Consider the following 18,925-nt stretch of genomic DNA (forward strand, 5'->3'; position numbering starts at 1 on the left):
CCAGAAGTTTCTCCAAAAAACACAAGCACATTGGAATATGTATTGAATTCCGTCATGAGAATTAAGAACTGCTTTACCAGGAAATAACATGATATGTGTGGAGAATAAAATCAGTCACATGGGGGAGAACTAAACTGAGAATCGGTGACTATTCATCTTGCCATCTTCCAGATGGTAGAAGGCCCCTTAAATATTTAAATAAGATTCAGAGAGAAAACCTCAAGATGGAGGCAGTGCCATCCGTGAACTCCACGCGGGGTCACAAACTGAGCCGCCCACCGGGCCCTGGATGGGTACAGTCAGAAGCCCGCAGTAGGACTGTGCTGGGGGCCACCACCCACAGGGGGCAGTGTCGGGCCGCTCCGCGACAGCCCATTAATGCAGTGAGGGAAGCAGCAGCTCAGGACAGCCAGTCCTGTTTTTCCAATAGAGGCAGGAAATCCAGATTTCTTTTGTGTGTGAAAATCTCCTAATTTCAAAGCTGGCCAATGAATCCTGAGAGCCCAACAAAGCAAGCCTGCACCCCCTGGCTGAGGTTTTCCGAGATTTGCAGAACATCACGTTTAGATTTACAGGGAAAGTGCTTGGTTCAGGCCAGGAATTCATGTTCTTTGGCCAAGTTTGAGAGCCCCAGGGTGGGGTGTTGGGACTCTGAGGGGTGCGGGAGGCGGGGCAGGGTCTGATGTTCTGCCTGAGCTGGTTGCTGAGGGAGGGCTCAGCGAGGGGCTGAGGAGGGAGGCCCTTGTGACCCCAGCGTTCTGTTTCCCCACCACCACCCTTGTTTCAGAGGCCCCTCGGTTTGAGTCCATCATGGAGGATGTGGAGGTAGGGGCTGGAGAGACTGCTCGCTTCGCCGTGGTGGTGGACGGGAAGCCCTTGCCGGACATCATGTGGTACAAGGTCAGAGGCTGGCTGCAGCCTCCTTCCAAGTGTGGGTGGTGGGGGGCGAATGGAGGGGTGAATTCCCGGGGGCTTGGAACGGGTCAGGGAAGCCTGGAGAGAGAGGAGGAGGAAGTGGGACCCAGAGGTGTTGGTGACGCTGGGAAACAAGGGTGGCGCCAGGCCCCTAGGGGAGCTAGCGCTAGACCCTGAGGGCAGGGTGAGACTGGGTCTCTGGTGTGGAGGTAGAACTGGGTCCCAGGCAGACAGGAAGCTGGGCCCGGGCTGGGGTGACGGCCACCTCTACAGGATGAGGCGCTGCTGACCGAGAGCAACCATGTGAGCTTCGTGTACGAGGAGAACGAGTGCTCCCTGGTGGTGCTCAGCGCGGGGGCCCAGGATGGAGGGGTCTACACCTGCACGGCCCGTAACCTGGCTGGCGAAGTCTCCTGCAAAGCAGAGCTGGCTGTGCACTCAGGTGCGTTGGAACTCAAGGGGAGCAAGGCAGAGTGCTCACCCAGGGATCCAATGATGTGGGCCCGCGCCTCCCCCCGAACGGGAATCACTCGCCCGCCCTTCACTCCAGACCACGCCCTCCTCCAGCCCCAGCTCCAACATTCGTGCTTCTCTTCTGTGTCTTCCGGCTGCCCGGCCTGGCCGAGTCTCTGCCCTGTCCCTCATCTTGTCCTCCCCACCTAACGCCAGGCATCTCTTCCTCAGCTCAGACAGCTATGGAGGTGGAAGGGATCGGGGAAGACGAGGAGCAGCGAGGAAGGAGGCTCAGCGACTTCTATGATATTCAGCAGGAGATCGGCAGGTGTGGGGCTCAGAGTGGGTGCGGTGTCTGGGGCCGATAGAGGCTGGGCCTGAGGCTCAGCAACAGCTGAGCCTTGTCCTCTCCTTGCATCCTCACCCAGGGGTGCCTTCTCCTACCTGCGCCGTGTAGTGGAGAGGAGCTCCGGACTGGAGTTTGCAGCCAAGTTCATCCCCAGCCAGGCAAAGCCAAAGGCATCGGCGTGGCGGGAGGCACGGCTGCTGGCCCGGCTCCAGCATGACTGCATCCTCTACTTCCATGAGGCCTTCGAGAGGCGCCGGGGACTGGTCATCGTCACCGAGCTGTATCCTGGGATAGGCTGGGCGGGTGGGGGACACGTGGCCTGAATGGTCCTTGGAATAGCCAATTAGCAACATGTTTTACACTTTACAAAGTGGTCCCGTCGACAACTGGGATTTCTCGAGGCACCTTTTTAAAATTTTTATTCATTTTTGGCTGCAGTGGGTTATTTTGTTGCTGCGTGCAGGCTTTCTCCAGTTGCAGCGAGCAGGGGCTACTTCAATGCACAGGCTTCTCATTGCAGTGGCTTCTCTGGTTGCGGAGCACAGGCTCTAGAGAGCATGGGTTCCAGGAGTTGTGGCACACAGACCTAGTTGCTCTGAGGCATGTGAGATCTTCTTGGAATAGGGATCAAACCTGTGTCCCCTGCACTGGCAGGTGGATTCTTAACCACTGGACCACCAGGGAAGTCCAAGACATCTTATAAACACTTCACAGAATGGAGTCTGGAGATGTGTGTGAAGACCAACATTTTTTAGCTTAAATTTACAAAGTACCTGATGTATGGCTGGCAGTGTTCTAGGAGCTTTACCAACATCTGTTTCATTATCATGTATACTTATCTCTTGGAATTTTATTATCCCCATTTTATAGATGATGAAACTAAGGTGTAACGAGATAAAGTAATTCACCCAAGATCACACAGTCGGCAAGAGGCACATGATTTTTACCATGGAATGCAGTACAGTATATCCAAACATTTGCAGCGACCCCCATTTCAGATGCACATTAATACTAGGCTTTATTTGGGAGGCTCTTCTCATACAAAATGGATTTTATTCTTTCATAAGAGCTGTAAAGTCACACTGAGGTAAGGATGCTGGGCAGCTGGCTTGTCACTGCCACGAGTAAGGTGACCATGTCTTACACGCTAGCCTCCCAGTCTGCACTGTTAGAACCCAGACCTCAGCAAAATGACAAATTTTTATGTGTCATGGGCCTTCTGGGTCATTCTCAAATACAGTCAAGAGGTTCCATCCACAGTCAACAAAATGCTGCTCTAACTTGAACCTTACAGACACTTCACAGGGTAGGTGAGAAGAACATTATCCCTATTTGACACCGGCAGGAACCTAGGCTCAGAGAGGTTAGGTGACTTGCCTGAGATCCCACAGCAAGTGAGAGTTCAAGCAGGGTTGTCCCATCTACGCACCCGGATGACAGGGGAAGGGGAAGATGCAGTTGATAACTGGTAGCAGATGTGCTTTTGGGGGAAAGAGAACCCTGTGCTGAGCTGGGACCCAACTGGAGCTCTGGGAGTGGGCCCAGCTGTTGGCACTGGTCACTGTTTCCTTGATCCAGGACATAGCTGCACAGAAGAGCTTCTGGAGCGAATGGCCAGGAAACCCACCGTGTGTGAGTCTGAGGTGAGGGCAGTGGGTGGGAGGGGCCAGGCTGGGCACCAGCGTTCACCCACCTGATCTCTGAGACCCGAGGGGTGCATCCCAGGTGTGCCATCTGTGGCCACAAACAGGCCAAGGTGGTGTGGATAGCACTGTTAGGCAGGCAGCAGACCCCCACACTGGGACTTGCACTGTCTTCTATAAATCTCAGCACCTACCCTGGCCTCCAGCTCTGTTGCTTCTCAGTCTTCCTCACATAAAGATCACTCAGACGTTACCCCAGAAGGAGCCCCATCCGGACTCTGTTCAGTTTCAGTGCTATCCTGCCGTATAGGGCTGTACAAATTGTGCACTGCACAATTCTACTTATTATCATGTAAATGGTGTCCTCCTCTAATTGTGCTGTGCTCAGCCTGTGCAGCTGTACATGGAAACCCTGAACCTCAGTAACCCCAAACCTATGTATCGGCCCCCTCCTGAAGGCCACTTCCCAGGCATAGCCTGGCTTCTTGCCACAACCCTGGTGGTGATCAAACATAATACTCCCTGGACTCTGGGCCTCCTGTCTCCACAGATCCGGGCCTACATGCGGCAGGTACTAGAAGGAATATGCTACTTGCACGAGAACCACGTGCTGCACCTGGATGTCAAGGTGCGATGCAGGTGGGGGTGGGAGCAGGCAGCACCTGTGGGAGCCAGGCCTCTGGGTTGTCCTCCCCTCGGCCCTCAGCTCTCATGTCTCGCCTTGTGTCCCACAGCCCGAGAACCTGCTGGTGTGGGATGGTGTTGAGGGCGAGGAGCAGGTGAGGATCTGTGACTTTGGGAACGCTCAAGAGCTGACACCGGGAGAGCCCCAGTATTGCCAATACGGCACACCTGAGTTCGTGGCGCCCGAGATTGTCAACCAGACCCCTGTGTCTGGAGTCACTGACATCTGGTAACATTGGCATGCTGGGCTTCTGGGGTGGGCCGGGGCAGCTTCCCCCCATGCCATGCTGAAGACTCACTCAGGGGCAGAGAGGAGCTTTACTAAGCCCGGATGCCTGCCTTCTCTGACAGTCAGCTGCTGACCTTGCTCACAGGGGTCTCCTGCCCTTGTTACCACCTCCCTTTCCTCCCTCAAGGCCAACCCAGCCACTCAAGGCCTCAGCCCTATAGTCCTGGGTGCCACACCTCCCCACCTACAGCCACCTTGCCTCACCCCCCAAGTGAAGCAGGCATAGTCTCTTGGTCCGCAGATTCCTCCAGACTTCCTAGGCCAGCCTTGCCATGATCCTTGAGTCCTCCAGGCACGTTGTGACCTCTGGATTCAGGGTCTTCCCCAAAGGAGGCTCCCCGTGCCTGTTTGTCCATGGCAGTGTTCACAGGGAGGACCCTTCCTCAGTAGATCAGCAGTAGCCAGAGGATTGCTCACTTCTGGTGGAGCGGGGCTTCCCTCTTACCGCTCACTCTCCTTTCCCCACAGGCCCGTGGGTGTCGTCGCCTTCCTCTGGTAAGAGCCCCTCTGCTCTCAGGAACCCCGTCTCCTAACAGTTTCTCGTAGAAGGCCCAAACGCTGGCAGAGCCTGGGGCAACAGAACATTTGAGGGCTGCAGCCTGCCCCTTCTCTTCCATGCCCTGGCTGCTTCCTACACTGGAAGGGGCCTCATAAACGTGGACACGCTGCCTGCGTGTCCAAGCTTTGTCCACCGCCATGTGCCTCCATAAGGGGCGGACACGCTGGTAGTATGCTTGGGAAGGCCAGTGCTGACTCATTGCCATTAAGACAGGGGACTAGTCCAGAAGACTAGAAAGGGAAGGGCCGGGGCTCCGGGGACATATCCCCTGGCCACAGACTCCTCACTGCAGGGACGGGCCGAGGCTGGGGGAGGGCTGGCACAGGTCTGCTAGAGCACGGGCCGAGGGCAGGGGTCTGGCTGCCCAGGGCTCAAGGCAGTGCTGCCATCAGGGGGCCGAATAGGGGCAGGACGGGCAAGTATCTGCAAGATTCTGCGCAGATTCACCCAGCGCCCCCTCCCGTCCCCAGCCCTGTGCTCCTGCTGGCTTCCTACTCTCTCCTCTCAGCCCCAGGCGCCCCACCCTCACTGCAGCCCTCTCCACCCATGCAGCCTGACCGGAATCTCCCCGTTCGTTGGGGAAAATGATCGGACGACATTGATGAACATCCGAAACTACAACGTGGCCTTCGAGGAGACCACGTTCCTGAGCCTGAGCAGGGAGGCCCGGGGCTTCCTCATCAAAGTGCTGGTGCGGGACCGGCTGTGAGTATGAGACCCAAGGAGCCTCCCCGCTGCAGAGTTCCCCCACGCCGCCCCAAGCCTTTGCCTGTAGACAGTCAGTCCCCCAACTCCTTAGTGGCCCCGTTTTCCCAAACGTTTAATGAATGAATGATAAATGCCTTTTTAATACTCCTTCCTTTACAGGAGGCCTACTGCAGAGGAGACCCTGGAACATCCTTGGTTTAAAGTGAGTCTTGTCTTGCGAAACGGTGGTAGAAGAGATGGAAGGAAAGAGAACGTTATTAGCAGCTCCATTTATTGAGTCCCTCCTGTGTGCAGTAACCACGATATGCATTTTATTTACGTATAATCTGTTAGCCTCACAATAGCTCTACAAAGGAAGGTATTATCACTCCCCTTTGGCTGATAAGGAAACTGAGGCTCAAATTGGGGTATCATGGACTGCAAGGCACAGGTCTGACCTGCCCCCTTCCCCGACATCCTAGGGATCCTCACAAGAGTTCTTCTTGGCTCTTGAGCCCAGCCCTGGGCCTCCTCACTCCTGGGGCTCACCTCTCTCCTGCCTTGGTCCTGCATACTGTGGTTGGTGGGTGGCCTGGCTGGTTTGTCCTCTTGGTTTTGAGCTCCCTATGGGCAGAGTTCTCACTCATCTTCAAACCCCAGCACCGCAGGGCATAGCACCAGGCAGAGGGAGGGGTTCAGCAAAGGACCCAGTAAAAGCAAACTGTTCATGGAGAACTGTGCTGGGTCAACAGAAGGCTGAGGTCATTCTGGTATCTGTGCTTGGAATACAAGCCTGGTCTCTCAGATCAGAAACGAGCTCTGAAAAGGACAGCCTGGGTGGGTGGCTGAGGAGAGCATCTGAGGTCTGGCCCACCAAGGCTGCAGATGTCTGGGGCTCTGGCTCTTCAGGAAGCCAGTTGGTAAACTGGGGAGCAGGTTTCAAGTGAGGGGCCTGAGCACAGGCCTCCCAGGACAGCCAGTGTACCATGATAGGGCAAGCCCTGGTGTAAGGTCTGGAGTCTGGGAGCCACTGATTTCCTCTCTCTGTACTTGCACTTGTGCTCAGTCGCTTCAGTCGTGTCGGACTCTTTGCAGTGCTATGGCCTGTAGCCCACCAGGCTCCTCTGTCCATGGGATTCTCCAAACAAGAATACTGGAGTGGGTTGCTGTGTCTTCCTCCAGGGGATCTTCCTGACCCAGGGATGGAACCCACATCTCTAACGTCTTCTGCATTGGCAGGCGGGTTCTTTACCACTAGCACCATGTGAGAAGCCTGAGGTGCCTCTCCATTTAGCTTCAGAGAATTTGTCCACATGTGGGCACCTTGACGGTGGGAGTTGTTGTGACAGACCCCCCTGGGAAGGGAGCCTGAGGAGCCCAGACTCGATGCTGCTGTATCTGCTGTCCCCTCCTGTGGACGTTATCTCTGCACTGCTGAAGCCGGAGCGTTAGGGTTGATGGAGGACTTTCCCTCAGGCCCTCTTTCTTGGTTTACAGGCACAGGCAAAGGGTGCAGTGGTGAGCACGGATCACCTAAAGCTATTCCTCTCCCGGCGGAGGTGGCAGGTAAACTTGGCTGAGCCCCACCTCTGCCTTCTTCTTCAACATGCTACAGCTTGCTCTAATGCTGCCTTTTCTGTCAGATGCTCTCACTTCTGTGCATCTATCTTCATACACTTTTTAATTCTCTCGGCTGCCACGTCTGCCTGCGTTAGGCCTTCTCCCCTGAGGATGAGGTGGGCCTGAGTGGGTCAGTTTGGCCCCAAAGGGCCCTCAGGTCTGACTCTGGTACCCTGTCTCCAGCGCTCCCAGATCAGCTACAAGTGCCACCTGGTGCTGCGCCCCATCCCGGAGCTGCTGCGAGCACCCCCGGAGCGGGTGTGGGTGGCCGTGCCCCGAAGACCACCCCCTAGTGGAGGGCTGTCGTCATCATCCGACTCTGAAGAGGAAGAGCTGGAGGAGCTGCCCTCTGTGCCCCGACCCCTGCAGCCTGAGTTTTCGGGCTCCCGGGTGTCCCTCACTGACATTCCCACTGAGGATGAGGCCCTCGGGGCCCTGGAGGCTGGGGCGGCCACCCCCATGGACTGGCAGGAACAAGGAAAGGCCCCCTCTCAGGACCAGGAGGCCCCCAGCCCTCAGGCACTCCCCTCCCCAGGCCAGGAGTCCCCGTCCGGGCCCAGCCCCCGGCGGGCAGAGCTCCGCAGGGGCAGCTCGGCTGAGAGCGCCCTGCCCCGGGCCGGGCCGAGGGAACCGGGCCGGGGCCTGCACAAGGCAGCGTCCGTCGAGCTGCCGCAGCGCCGAAGCCCCAGCCCGGGGGCCACCCGCCTGACCCGAGGAGGCCTGGGTGAGGGCGAGTATGCCCAGAGGCTGCAGGCCCTGCGCCAGCGGCTGCTGAGGGGTGGCCCCGATGATGGCAAGGTCAGCGGCCTTAGGGGCCCCCTGCTGGAGAGCCTGGGGGGCCGGGCTCGTGACCCCCGGCTGGCGCGGGCAGCCTCCAGCGAGGCAGCACCCCACCACCAGCACCCACCTGAGGCTCGGGGCCTGCAGAAGAGCAGTAGCTTCTCGCAGGGTGAGGCAGAGACCCGGGGCCGGCACCGCCGAGCAGGGGCACCCCTTGAGATCCCCGTGGCCCGGCTGGGGGCCCGCAAGCTGCAGGAGTCTCCTTCCTTGTCCGCCCTCAGCGAGGCCCAACCACCTAGCCCCGTGCGGCCCAGTGCAGCCAAGCCCAGCACCCCTAAGTCTTCAGAACCTCCTGTGGGCACCCCCAGTGAGGCTGCACAGCCTCCAGCACCCCAGCCTGCCCGAGAGAAGGCCCCAGAATCTACGCCAGAACCAGCTCGGGGCCCCAAGCCCACACAGCCCCCCACAGCTCTGCAAACCCTAGCGCCTCCGCTCACTCCGTATGCGCAGATCATGCAGTCGCTCCAGCTGCCAGGCCAGGCGCAAGGCCCCCCACAGGGCGCAGTCGTATCTCCTACATCTCGGTCTCCAGCATCTCGGTTGGAACCCAAGCCCCACCCGGCTGTGTTCTCCAGGGTGGCCTCCCCACCTCCGGGAGCCTCGGAGAAGCGCCTGCTGCCGGGAGCCGGAGCAACCCCAGGGCCAGCCGAAAAAGCCCGGGTCCCGGCGGTCCCCCGCAGGCCAGGGAGCAGTCTCAGCAGCAGCATCGAGAACCTGGAGTCGGAGGCCGTGTTCGAGGCCAAGTTCAAGCGCAGCCGGGAGTCGCCCCTGTCGCGGGGGCTGCGGCTGCTGAGCCGCTCGCGGTCGGAGGAGCGCGGCCCCTTCCGCGGGGCTGAGGAGGAGGACGGCATTTACCGGCCCAGCCCGGCGGGCACGCCGCTGGAGCTGGTGCGACGGCCCGAGCGCTCGCGCTCCGTGCAGGACCTCAGGGCGGTCGGGGAGCCAGGCCTTGTGCGCCGCCTCTCGCTGTCGCTGTCCCAGCGTCTGCGGCGGACCCCGCCCGCGCAGCGCCACCCGGCCTGGGAGCCCCGCGGCGGGGACGGCGAGAGCTCGGAGGGCGGCAGCTCGGCGCGGGGCTCCCCGGTGCTGACGGTGCGCCGGAGGCTCAGCTCCACGCTGGAGCGGCTGTCGAGCCGGTTGCAGCGCAGCGGCAGCAGCGAGGACTCGGGGGGCGCGTCGGGCCGCAGCACGCCGCTGTTCGGCCGGCTGCGCAGGGCCACGTCCGAGGGCGAGAGTCTGCGGCGCCTGGACCTCGCGCAAAATCAGCTGGCGGCCCAAGCCGGCGCCGCCACCCCTTCCGCGGAGTCCCTGGGCTCCGAGGCCAGCGCTACGTCGGGCTCCTCTGGTGAGAAGGGGCCCCAGGGGGCGAAAGCGTAAACAGGTGTGGTGGGATCTGGCGGGGGGGGGGCGAGGCTGGTATGTCAGGTGCGGGGAGAATGAGAGGACCAGGGACTCCCAGCGCAAAGAAGCGGAGATATTTCTGGAGGCCCCCAGGACAGAACTGGCAGGACTAGGGCGGCAGAAGGCTGAAGGATAGAGGCTCTTGCAGGAGCCGGCCGGTGTCGAGGCTTAGTCGCTTCGAGTCTTTGTGACTCTTTGTGGCCCTATGGACTGTGGCCTGCCAGGCTCATTTGTTCATGGAATTCTCCAAGCAAGAATACTGGAGTGGGTTGCCATGCCCTTCTCCAGGGGATCTTCCCAACACCCAGGGATTGAACCCTGGGTTTCCTGCATTTCAGGCAGATTCTTTACCGACTGAACCACCAGGGAAGGGTCAGGGCTATAAGTTCTCTATTCCCTGGTAGTGGCTGGGCAAGTGCTCACAGGCTTGGTTCTTCACAGCTCCTGCAGAAAGTCGAAGCCGCCTGCGCTGGGGCCTCTCTCGGCTGCGGAAGGACAAGAGGTTGTCACAGCCTAACCTCTCTGGCAGTGTCCAGGAGGATTTGGGTCACCAGTATGTGCGCAGTGAGTCAGGTAATCCAGGCCTGCTGGGTGAGTAGCCCCCTGCGAGCCCCAGGGAAAAGTTACAGCCGGGTATAACTTGGCTACAAGTTGTAGCTTGGAGGAGCCCTGGCAGTGGTGGAGGGGGCCTGGAGTCAGGAAAGAACAACAATCATCATAATTGCTTCAGCTGCCATTAATTAGCAACACCAAGTGTCCTTTAAGCACTTAACAAGCATTGCCTCACTCGCCCCTCGAACATTGCTTAGGAGCTAGTCTTGTCATCTGCCTATTTTACAGGTGAGGGAACAGAGGCTTAGCCATGCTAAGTAGCTTGTCCAAGTCACAGAGCTGGTAGTAAGTTGGACTGTATGACCCTCTGCACCCAGAGCCCAGAAGTGGCTTTGTGATATCGTACTAATGCCTTTCTTTGGCCAGCTGCCCACCCCCACCACACAGAGGTCTCTGTCCCTGGGTGTGATTCTGATGGAGCTCAGGATCGGACTCCCTGTCCCTCAGCGCCCCCTGTGCTGTGTGTACACAGGATTGTTGTGTGTGTTCTCATTTGCGTCTGACTCTTTGCGACCCCATGGATTATAGCCCGCTAGGCTCCTCTGCCACGGAATTTTCCAGGCATGAATACTGGGGTGGGTTGCCATTTCCCGCTCCAGGGGATCTTCCTGACCCAGGGATCAAACCCTCGTTTCTTGAGTCTCCAGCGTTAGCAGGCAGATTCTTTACCCCCTGAGCCATCTGGAAAGCCTGTGAACGTGCTCCCAAAGACACTCTTTCTCTCCCAGCCTAGAGGCCCACAGTCTGGACTGTGCCTTCAACCTTCCATTTCTCTATAGCCCTGAACACCCGATCGCCCCTCCCTATCCCCTCTGCCCCCACCAAAGGCTCTGCACACAGACAAGCCACCTCCGGGGCTCTTTCCTGGGGGGAGCAACACCTGGGATATGCCCTGGTCTATCTCTCTGCCCACGTCCCGGGGCTACGGCGGGGGAGGTATTTCCCCCCTGGGTCACCTCAGTCCTCCCCTTGAAAGTGGGGAGCATTACTCACGGATGGCAGAAGTTCAGGAGGCCAGGGTTTCCAGACCAACCTGCAGAGAGGAGCAGGCCCACCACACCAGGCTACATGCAGGGCCTTTATCAGTCATAGATCTCTTCTCCAGTTTCCGATAAAACTCCTCAGAACTGTTCCAGATGCATCTCAGCAGGGCTCATGACTGAACATGTGACCTCGTCCCTCCTTGGCTGGTGGTGGGGGAGTCTGGGCATCTCACTCTAGGCAGTGGGTGGAGGGGGCTGTAGTGAGGGAAGAGGAGGGAGGGAGGCCGGCCGGTGGGGGCAGGGGCAGGGAAGGAGGGGTGGGGGGTGGGGGGTTGCGTAGAGAGAGAAGCCAGCCCGAGGCCTGGGGACAGTTGATCCCTTTCCACCTGGGGCCCCCCCTCCCGACTCCATGTTGCTTGTGCAGCTGGTTTCTTGCCAAGGCCATGTCTCCTTACTTCATCCTCTGCCCCTCTCCCCTCGGGAAGAAGGCTGTCCCACGTCCACCTTCCCAAGTCGGGCTGGCCCCTGGGAGGATCATGAGTGGGACTGGCAGAGCTGGACCAGGGTCACTTTTCATCTCTCCTTCTCCTTGGCTCCGTCTCTCTCCCCGCTACCCAGTATCCTCCTTGATCTGAAGGTGGTCATTGACAAAACCATATTCCCTTTATGTTGATGGCACCTGGGTGTGGGAGCCCTCCTAGGGGAGCGCTGGGGTACAGTGGGAAAAGGGGCAGGCTGACGTCCTGTCAGCCTCTTCTGCAGATCCTCTTCTCCCAGCTCATCCACATCCCGCCCCCTGCTGGTTCCGCAGACAGGCAGGAGCCAGGGCTCCCAGGTGTATCTACCTCTCAGTCCACATGAAAGAAATCCACCCCCCACACACACCACTACCATCACCAGACCAGGATGGGATTTTTCTAAAAAGACATTCCCAGGGAGCAGAAGTGCAAATCCTCAGGGCACTAATGAGCCACAAGGCCAGCAAAGACCTGGAGCAAAGACAGTAGCCATCTGCAGCCCTGCCGTGGGCCCATTCACCAGCCTGCTGTGAAGCCAGCTTTGCTGAAACAGCCTCTTTGGGGGTCTGTGCTGGCTTCTCCACTGGGCATGTTAACGAGATAATAATCACAACAATAGAAGCTAGCATCTATGAGCGTTTATTATATATTAGACATCTGCTAAGCGCTTTACTTGCCTCTTTGAATGCTCATGACAACTCTGTGAGTTTGGTGTTATTTTCCTCAATTTACAGACATGGTCTAAGGTCATGTAGACACGGTGTCTTTCCGTTTCAAAAGCTCTCGCCACTTAGCTGATCTGTAGGAGGGTGTAGAAGGTCTGGGACAGGTGCCCCAGACCCTAGGGGGGACAAGGGATGGGGGAGACTGACACACTTTCAGGGTCTGCCCCAGGTTTGCCTTGACTTTAGGTCTTTTGAAATTGCACATTTTGACTGAATGTATGTTCAGTCTTGGGAGTCTCAGTTCAGGTCACCAGCTCCTGTCACTTGTCCTAATGTACCCCAGAATGAATGGGTATTGCAGGAGCTTAACCATTGTAGTTTTTCAATATTTGTTTTCATCTTATTTAGCAAGTGCTTATAGGGACTTCCCTGGCATTCCAGTGGTTAAGACTCTGCTACCACTGCAAGGGGGCGCGAGTTCAATCCCTGGTCAGGGAACTAAGATCTTGCATGCCGTGCAGCATAGTCAAATAAAAATAAAACAAAACCAGGTGTTTGTAGAGCACTTACTTAGTGCCAAGCTGTGCTTAAAGTGACTTACAAACATACAAGGTAGCAACTACGACATGTCTTCAATAATCAGTGAAGGGAAAAGATAGTTATACACACAGCAAGTGCCTGGGAAAGTCATGCTCACCCCAAAGGAAATTCTCAAAGGCAAGACCTCCTTCCCCCATCTGCCTGGGAAGAGATGGCCTTTCACTCTGCCCTCTGCAGGCAGTGCTAGCTCTCACATGCCTCCTCCCCTCCATCAGCGGTGAGGGAGCCGGGGTTCCCGCAGACCCATGACCATCTTTGCTGTCGCTTCAGACTTTCCCCCAGTCTTCCACATCAAACTCAAGGACCAGGTGCTGCTGGAGGGAGAGGCAGCCACCCTGCTCTGCTTGCCGGCAGCCTGCCCTGCACCCCACATCTCCTGGATGAAAGGTGAGGCGATCACATCTCCTCCAGAGAGAGAGGAGTAGGCAGGTGGCCCCACGGCCAGGGGATGTTCAGCGGGAAGTGGCAGCTGAGGGGGCCCAGAGGACACATGTGCTACTTCACTCTGCAGCCCGTCCTTCTCCTCTTTTGCCCGCAGACAAGCAGTCCCTGCGGTCAGAGCCCTCGGTGATCATCGTGTCCTGCAAAGATGGTCGTCAGCTACTGAGCATCCCCCGGGCGGGCAAGCGGCATGCGGGGCTCTATGAGTGCTCCGCCACCAACGTCCTTGGCAGCATCACCAGCTCCTGTACCGTGGCTGTGGCTCGTGAGTCCAGGGCAGGGACCCAGGAGGCAGTGATGTGGGTGGTGGGACAGGACTCGATGGGGTGCAGGGGCTCACTGGGGCTCCACTTCTCTCACCAGGTACCCCAGGAAAGCTAGCTCCTCCTGAGGTGCCCCAGACCTACCAGGACACAGCACTGGTGCTCTGGAAGCCGGGAGACAGCAAGGCGCCTTGCACATACACGCTGGAGCGGCGGGTGGATGGTGAGGGACTGGCAGGCTGGTCAGGGGTGGGGGGCAGGTGGAGGGTGAAGTTGGGGAGACAAGTACCTTCCCTGAGCTCCTCACAGATGGCACTGGGAGCTTGGGCCACCTCTTCTGTGGCCTCAGCCCCTGCCCCATGCTGCCTGTAGGGGAGTCTTCCTGGCACCCCGTGAGCTCGGGCATCCCCGACTGCTACTACAACGTGACCCACCTACCAGTCGGCATGGCTGTGAGGTTCCGTGTGGCCTGTGCCAACCGTGCTGGGCAAGGGCCTTTCAGCAACCCTTCTGAGAAGGTCCTCGTCAGGGGCGTGCAAGGTCAGTGGGATGGCAGGGGTGGCCAGGGAGGGCAGGGTTACTGAACTCCAGGTCCAGCCCCTTCTTGGAGCACCTGGTTTTGCCCCTGAGGCACCATGGTGATGGTTTTCTCTGTCTCTACTTAGATTCCTCAGCTCTGCCATCTGCTGCTCACAGAGATGCCCCTGTTACCTCAGGGCCAGCCAGGGCCCCGCCTCCTGACGCTCCTACCTCACTGGCCCCTCCCCTGAGCCCCTCCCCAGCTCCTGCTCCCCCAGGCCCCCAGGCAGCCCCTCTCGGCCCTTCATCTTCTCCAGCACCCCCCAGCCAGGCCTTGTCCTCCCTCAAGGCTGTGGGTCCACCACCCCAAACCCCCCCACGAAAGCACCGGGGCCTGCAGGCTGCCCAGCAAGTAGAACCTACCCCACCCAGTGCCCAGGACTCCCCAAGTGAGCCCAAGTCTTCCGTCCCTGACACTGGGACCCCCATCCCAGCCTCTGCCCCTCAAGTGGTGAAAACAGCCTCTTCCTCAATGCCCCTGTATATGGTGACCTCCTTTGTGTCTGCACCACCAGCCCCTGAGCCCCCAGCCCCCGAGCCCCCTCCTGAGCCCACCAAAGTGACTGTGCGGAGCCTCAGCCCAGCCAAGGAGGTGGTTGGCTCCCCTGGGGGTGGTCCCCCCAGGGCTCCTAAGCCAGAGGGCACCACTCTTCGACAGGGCCCTCCTCAGAAACCATACACCTTCCTGGAGGAGAAGGCCAGGCAAGCGGGACCAGGGCTGGGGGAGGGAAGGAGGACAGAGGTGGGGAGTACATGGAGCTTTGGCAGCAACAGGGGTTCAGAGAGAAGACCAGCCTGGCTGGGGAGTTGGGGGTGCCTGGGAAGATGAGATCTGGGTCCTTAGCCTGAGTAAGTTCAGATTTTCTCTGTGCCAGGCGTCATGCCCAGTGCTTTGGCCTCGTGATCTTAATTTTTACAACTGAAAACTAAAGAGGGACGTTGCATTATTCCATTCCATGGATGGGTTGGGGAGGTTACAGGATATGCCTGAAGTGCCGAGTCAGTGAAGAGCAGAGCTGGGACTCAAACCCAGGATCCCAGGAGTGAACTCCAGGGCCCACCCTGGGAACCACAGCATCCTTGCTCCCAGTGGTCCCTGCTTACCCTCTGCTTAGTTGGCACAGTTCAAGTGCTCCCTCCCTCCTCTGAGCCTATGATATGCCCCCCAATGCATAGGGGTCGCTTTGGTGTGGTGCGTGCCTGCCGGGAGAATGCCACCGGGCGAACATTCGTGGCCAAGATTGTGCCATACGCGGCCGAGGGCAAGCGGCAGGTCCTGCAGGAGTACGAGGTGCTGAGGACCCTGCACCACGAGCGGCTTATGGCCCTGCACGAAGCCTACATCACCCCGCGCTACCTCGTGCTCATCGCCGAGAGCTGCGGCAACCGGGAGCTTCTCTGTGGGCTCAGCGACAGGTGGCTGGGCATCTGGGCGGGCAGGGAGCTGGGGTGGGGGAGCTGGGCTCGGCTGTCCCCTGACACCCCCATCCCTCCAGATTCCGGTATTCAGAGGATGATGTGGCCACCTATGTGGTGCAGCTGCTACAAGGCCTGGATTACCTCCATGGCCGCCACGTGCTGCACCTGGACATCAAGCCAGACAACCTGCTGCTGGCCCCTGACAACGCCCTCAAGATCGTGGACTTTGGCAGTGCCCAGCCCTACAACCCCCAGGCTCTGCGGCCCCTGGGTCACCGCACGGGCACACTGGAGTTCATGGGTGAGGGCACCATGCTATCTAAGGGGGGAATGGGGTACTCGCAAAGGGGCAGCAGCCAGGGCTCACCCCACTTCACCCACACACGTGGCATTTATTGAGTGCTTACTGTATGTGAGCCGCGAATTAAGTCCTTTCCATGGATTTTTTTCAATTTTTCTTCACAGTAGCCCTGGAGATTGGCATAATATTACCTCTATTTTACGGATGAGGAAACAGAGGTGCAGGGAGGTGTTTGTTCAGTATCAGTGTACATGGTAGACCCAGGATGTGATAAACACAGGAGAATTGATTATTAATTTATATAAATAAGGGAAACTAGCTACCATTTAGCTACCTGCTAAATACTCTGTTCATCATCTCCATTCCCTAGAATAACTGTGCAAGCCACACTTTACAGAGGAGGAAACGGAAAGCCAGATGGGTTTAGTACAGTGCTCAGGGTCCTGTCACTAGAAGGGGCAGGCTGGGATTAGAGCCAGCCCAGCTGATTTCAGAGGCTCTTAATCTCGGTGTTGGCCATACTCTTCGTGAATGAGCGCCTACCTTTGGAGCTGATCTGAGACAGCTTGTGATCATCTGCTTCTTAGCTCCTCTGTAGTTCTGGGGACCCCCACACATACACATTCAGTGCCTGGGATGATTCCTCAGGTGCCCCAAGTCTCGCCTGGGGGCCATGCAGCCCACCAGTATCCGGGGCCTGCTGCTCTGCTTGTACCCATTGTCTGGTGACCTGGGCACCGTCCTGCTTCCCAAGCCCCCAGTGGCGTACTCTGCCTCTCTCTGGTCCCTTGCCACCTGGAAGCTGGCTCACCATGGGCTCTTGTCTCCTGTCAGCTCCTGAGATGGTAAAGGGAGACCCCATCGGCTCTGCCACGGACATCTGGGGAGCGGGTGTGCTCACTTACATCATGTGAGTGCCCCCAGGCCCCACCCTCTGCCTGCACCCCCACGTCCCCACCCACACATGCATGTGCACTAGTCATGCACACATACACACATGCATGTACACACACAAATATCCAGGTATCCTTGTCCCCGAGTGCTGTGCCCCTAGAAATCCCCACACTACTGTCCCCCTGGACCTGTGAGTTGACCCTCAGTCTGCATCTCTTAACTGAACTGTCTCCTCTGCAGGCTCAGTGGACGCTCCCCATTCTATGAGCCAGACCCCCAGGAAACAGAGGCTCGCATTGTGGGGGGCCGCTTTGATGCCTTCCAGCTGTATCCCAACACATCCCAGAGTGCCACCCTCTTCTTGCGAAAGGTCCTCTCAGTACATCCCTGGTGAGTGGGTCTCACACCTGCCAGCCTCCCAGCATGACCTTCTCCCAGCCTCACACTGCCCTGGCCCAGCCCACACCTAAGCCCCCCAACTCCTACCCCACACCAATAATACACTGCTGCTGCTATTACTACGGTTACTACGCCTACTTCTCCTAAGTGGCTGTTCTGCCACCATTTAAAGCCCGTAACAGCCCTATGACACAGGCAGAATCATTGTCCCCATTTCAGAGACTGGGAAACTGAGTCCCAGAGATGTCCAGGCTCATTCCCTAGGGATGAATCCAGGATTGGGAGTCCTGTCTCTGGGAGGGTGGAGTCTGTCCTCCTCTGGGAGCCATGCCTCCAGCCTCACTGTCCCTGGCTTGGCCTGGCAGGAGCCGGCCCTCCGTGCAGGACTGCCTGGCTCACCCGTGGCTGCAGGATGCCTACCTGATGAAACTGCGCCGCCAGACACTCACCTTCACCACCAACCGGCTCAAGGAGTTCCTGGGCGAGCAGCGGCGCCGCAGGGCCGAGGCCGCCACCCGCCACAAGGTGCTGCTCCGCTCTTACCCAGGCAGCCCCTAGCGCCTCGGACCACAGCCCGGCCTTGCGGGCTTCGACTTGGGGTTCCCGCTGACGCCCCGGGACATTCCAGGGCCCCCGTGGAGCCGGGTGGGCCCAGGGGGGCTTCGGACACCACCAGCACCAACATCCGGCCGGGCTATTACCTCATGGACCTGTGGGGACAGAGACCCTGGGCTTCGGCCAATGCCACCCAGCTGGAGTCAGAGCCGGAGACCCATGGGCCAGGCTGGGTGGGGTCAGGATCAGGTCAAGAGGGACAAGGAGGGAATGGGCAAGTGAGGAAAAGAAGCCGAGGCATAGGGAGGGGGAGACTCTATGGAGGTTCCGGGGGAGGGAGACTGAGCATCTGGGGGAGAACCAACCCAAGAGGGTGTGAATGAATGGAGAGGAGGAAATGGGGGAAGCCCGGGGTGTCTACAGGCCAGGGGCTGGGAGTGTCACTGAAGCAGGAACAGGACGTGGAGACAGTGCCAGAGAGCCAGAGGCAGTATGTGAGAGAGGGCAGCGAGGTGGGAGAGGGAGAGGAGAGAGGACTCAGGTGGGGGCGCGCGGCCAGCTGCCAGCCTCCCCAGAAGGAGAAGCGTGGAGGGCTGAAGGCTGGAGGCGGGGTCTCAAGCCAGCAGCGCTTTCCTCCTATCCCGGTGAACGCAGCGCTGGGCCCTCTGCGCTGGCCCGAGGATGTCCCCACCGCCTCTCTGTGGCCTTCACCCTCCTTCTCATTCATATTTATTTATTTATTGACTTTTATGAAGTCTCCCTGCCATCCAATCCCTCTTGCCTATGTTGTCCTGACCATCCCCACCCCACCCCCAGCCATCCAGCTGTCTGTGCAGCTGTCTGTCTATCTGTCACAAGGAAAATAAAAACAGCAAGCAGCAGGACCTATGTGTGTGGTCTATGGGGAGGGATGACTGGGGGGTACAGCGCGTACACAATGCCAGGGTACTGGGACGGGGCATTCCAGCCTTTTCTGGACCAGTGAGAACCGAGGTATACCACCTAGCACCTTAGGACCTTCCTCCCCTGCCCTCTGACCCTCCTGGCCCCTCACCTGTCCCTTATTTCTTGAGAAAGGAAAGATGTGGGTGTGTTTCTCCCTCTAAAGTTTCTGAAATCCTGGCAGGACCACTGAATCCCCACCCCCAGCCTCTAACTATATGGGTGGCCCCGACTTCTTCTCACATGTTCCATCATCGCAATGGGAGGATGCTGGGCTCTGGAAGGGACCAGCCCACACCCCCATCCTGGCTCAG

At 58.4% G+C, this 18,925-nt stretch overlaps 1 protein-coding gene across 11 annotated transcripts in view; it reads left to right on the plus strand.

Moving 5' to 3' along the window:
- Positions 1 to 18,553, plus strand: part of SPEG (striated muscle enriched protein kinase) — a 58,755-nt gene extending 40,202 nt beyond the window's left edge. For 10 of the 11 annotated variants that reach the window (XM_027514163.1, XM_027514181.1, XM_027514192.1 and 7 more), the window contains 23 exons: positions 788 to 900; positions 1,189 to 1,357; positions 1,600 to 1,696; positions 1,797 to 1,997; positions 3,303 to 3,360; positions 3,911 to 3,988; positions 4,095 to 4,273; positions 4,802 to 4,828; positions 5,445 to 5,597; positions 5,760 to 5,802; positions 7,077 to 7,145; positions 7,383 to 9,384; positions 9,882 to 10,013; positions 13,089 to 13,205; positions 13,357 to 13,524; positions 13,623 to 13,745; positions 13,895 to 14,062; positions 14,188 to 14,803; positions 15,278 to 15,517; positions 15,598 to 15,821; positions 16,656 to 16,731; positions 16,956 to 17,105; positions 17,480 to 18,553. In XM_027514163.1, the coding sequence (XP_027369964.1) occupies positions 788 to 900; positions 1,189 to 1,357; positions 1,600 to 1,696; positions 1,797 to 1,997; positions 3,303 to 3,360; positions 3,911 to 3,988; positions 4,095 to 4,273; positions 4,802 to 4,828; positions 5,445 to 5,597; positions 5,760 to 5,802; positions 7,077 to 7,145; positions 7,383 to 9,384; positions 9,882 to 10,013; positions 13,089 to 13,205; positions 13,357 to 13,524; positions 13,623 to 13,745; positions 13,895 to 14,062; positions 14,188 to 14,803; positions 15,278 to 15,517; positions 15,598 to 15,821; positions 16,656 to 16,731; positions 16,956 to 17,105; positions 17,480 to 17,672 (5,396 nt within the window). In that variant the 3' untranslated portion in view covers positions 17,673 to 18,553. The remainder of the gene's footprint in view (positions 1 to 787; positions 901 to 1,188; positions 1,358 to 1,599; positions 1,697 to 1,796; positions 1,998 to 3,302; positions 3,361 to 3,910; positions 3,989 to 4,094; positions 4,274 to 4,801; positions 4,829 to 5,444; positions 5,598 to 5,759; positions 5,803 to 7,076; positions 7,146 to 7,382; positions 9,385 to 9,881; positions 10,014 to 13,088; positions 13,206 to 13,356; positions 13,525 to 13,622; positions 13,746 to 13,894; positions 14,063 to 14,187; positions 14,804 to 15,277; positions 15,518 to 15,597; positions 15,822 to 16,655; positions 16,732 to 16,955; positions 17,106 to 17,479) is intronic. The other variant, XM_027514171.1, reaches the window with a different exon arrangement.
- The last annotated feature ends 372 nt before the right edge of the window (positions 18,554 to 18,925 follow it).

Source organism: Bos indicus x Bos taurus, chromosome 2 (assembly GCF_003369695.1).
Source record: "Bos indicus x Bos taurus breed Angus x Brahman F1 hybrid chromosome 2, Bos_hybrid_MaternalHap_v2.0, whole genome shotgun sequence".
NCBI lineage: Eukaryota > Metazoa > Chordata > Mammalia > Artiodactyla > Bovidae > Bos > Bos indicus x Bos taurus.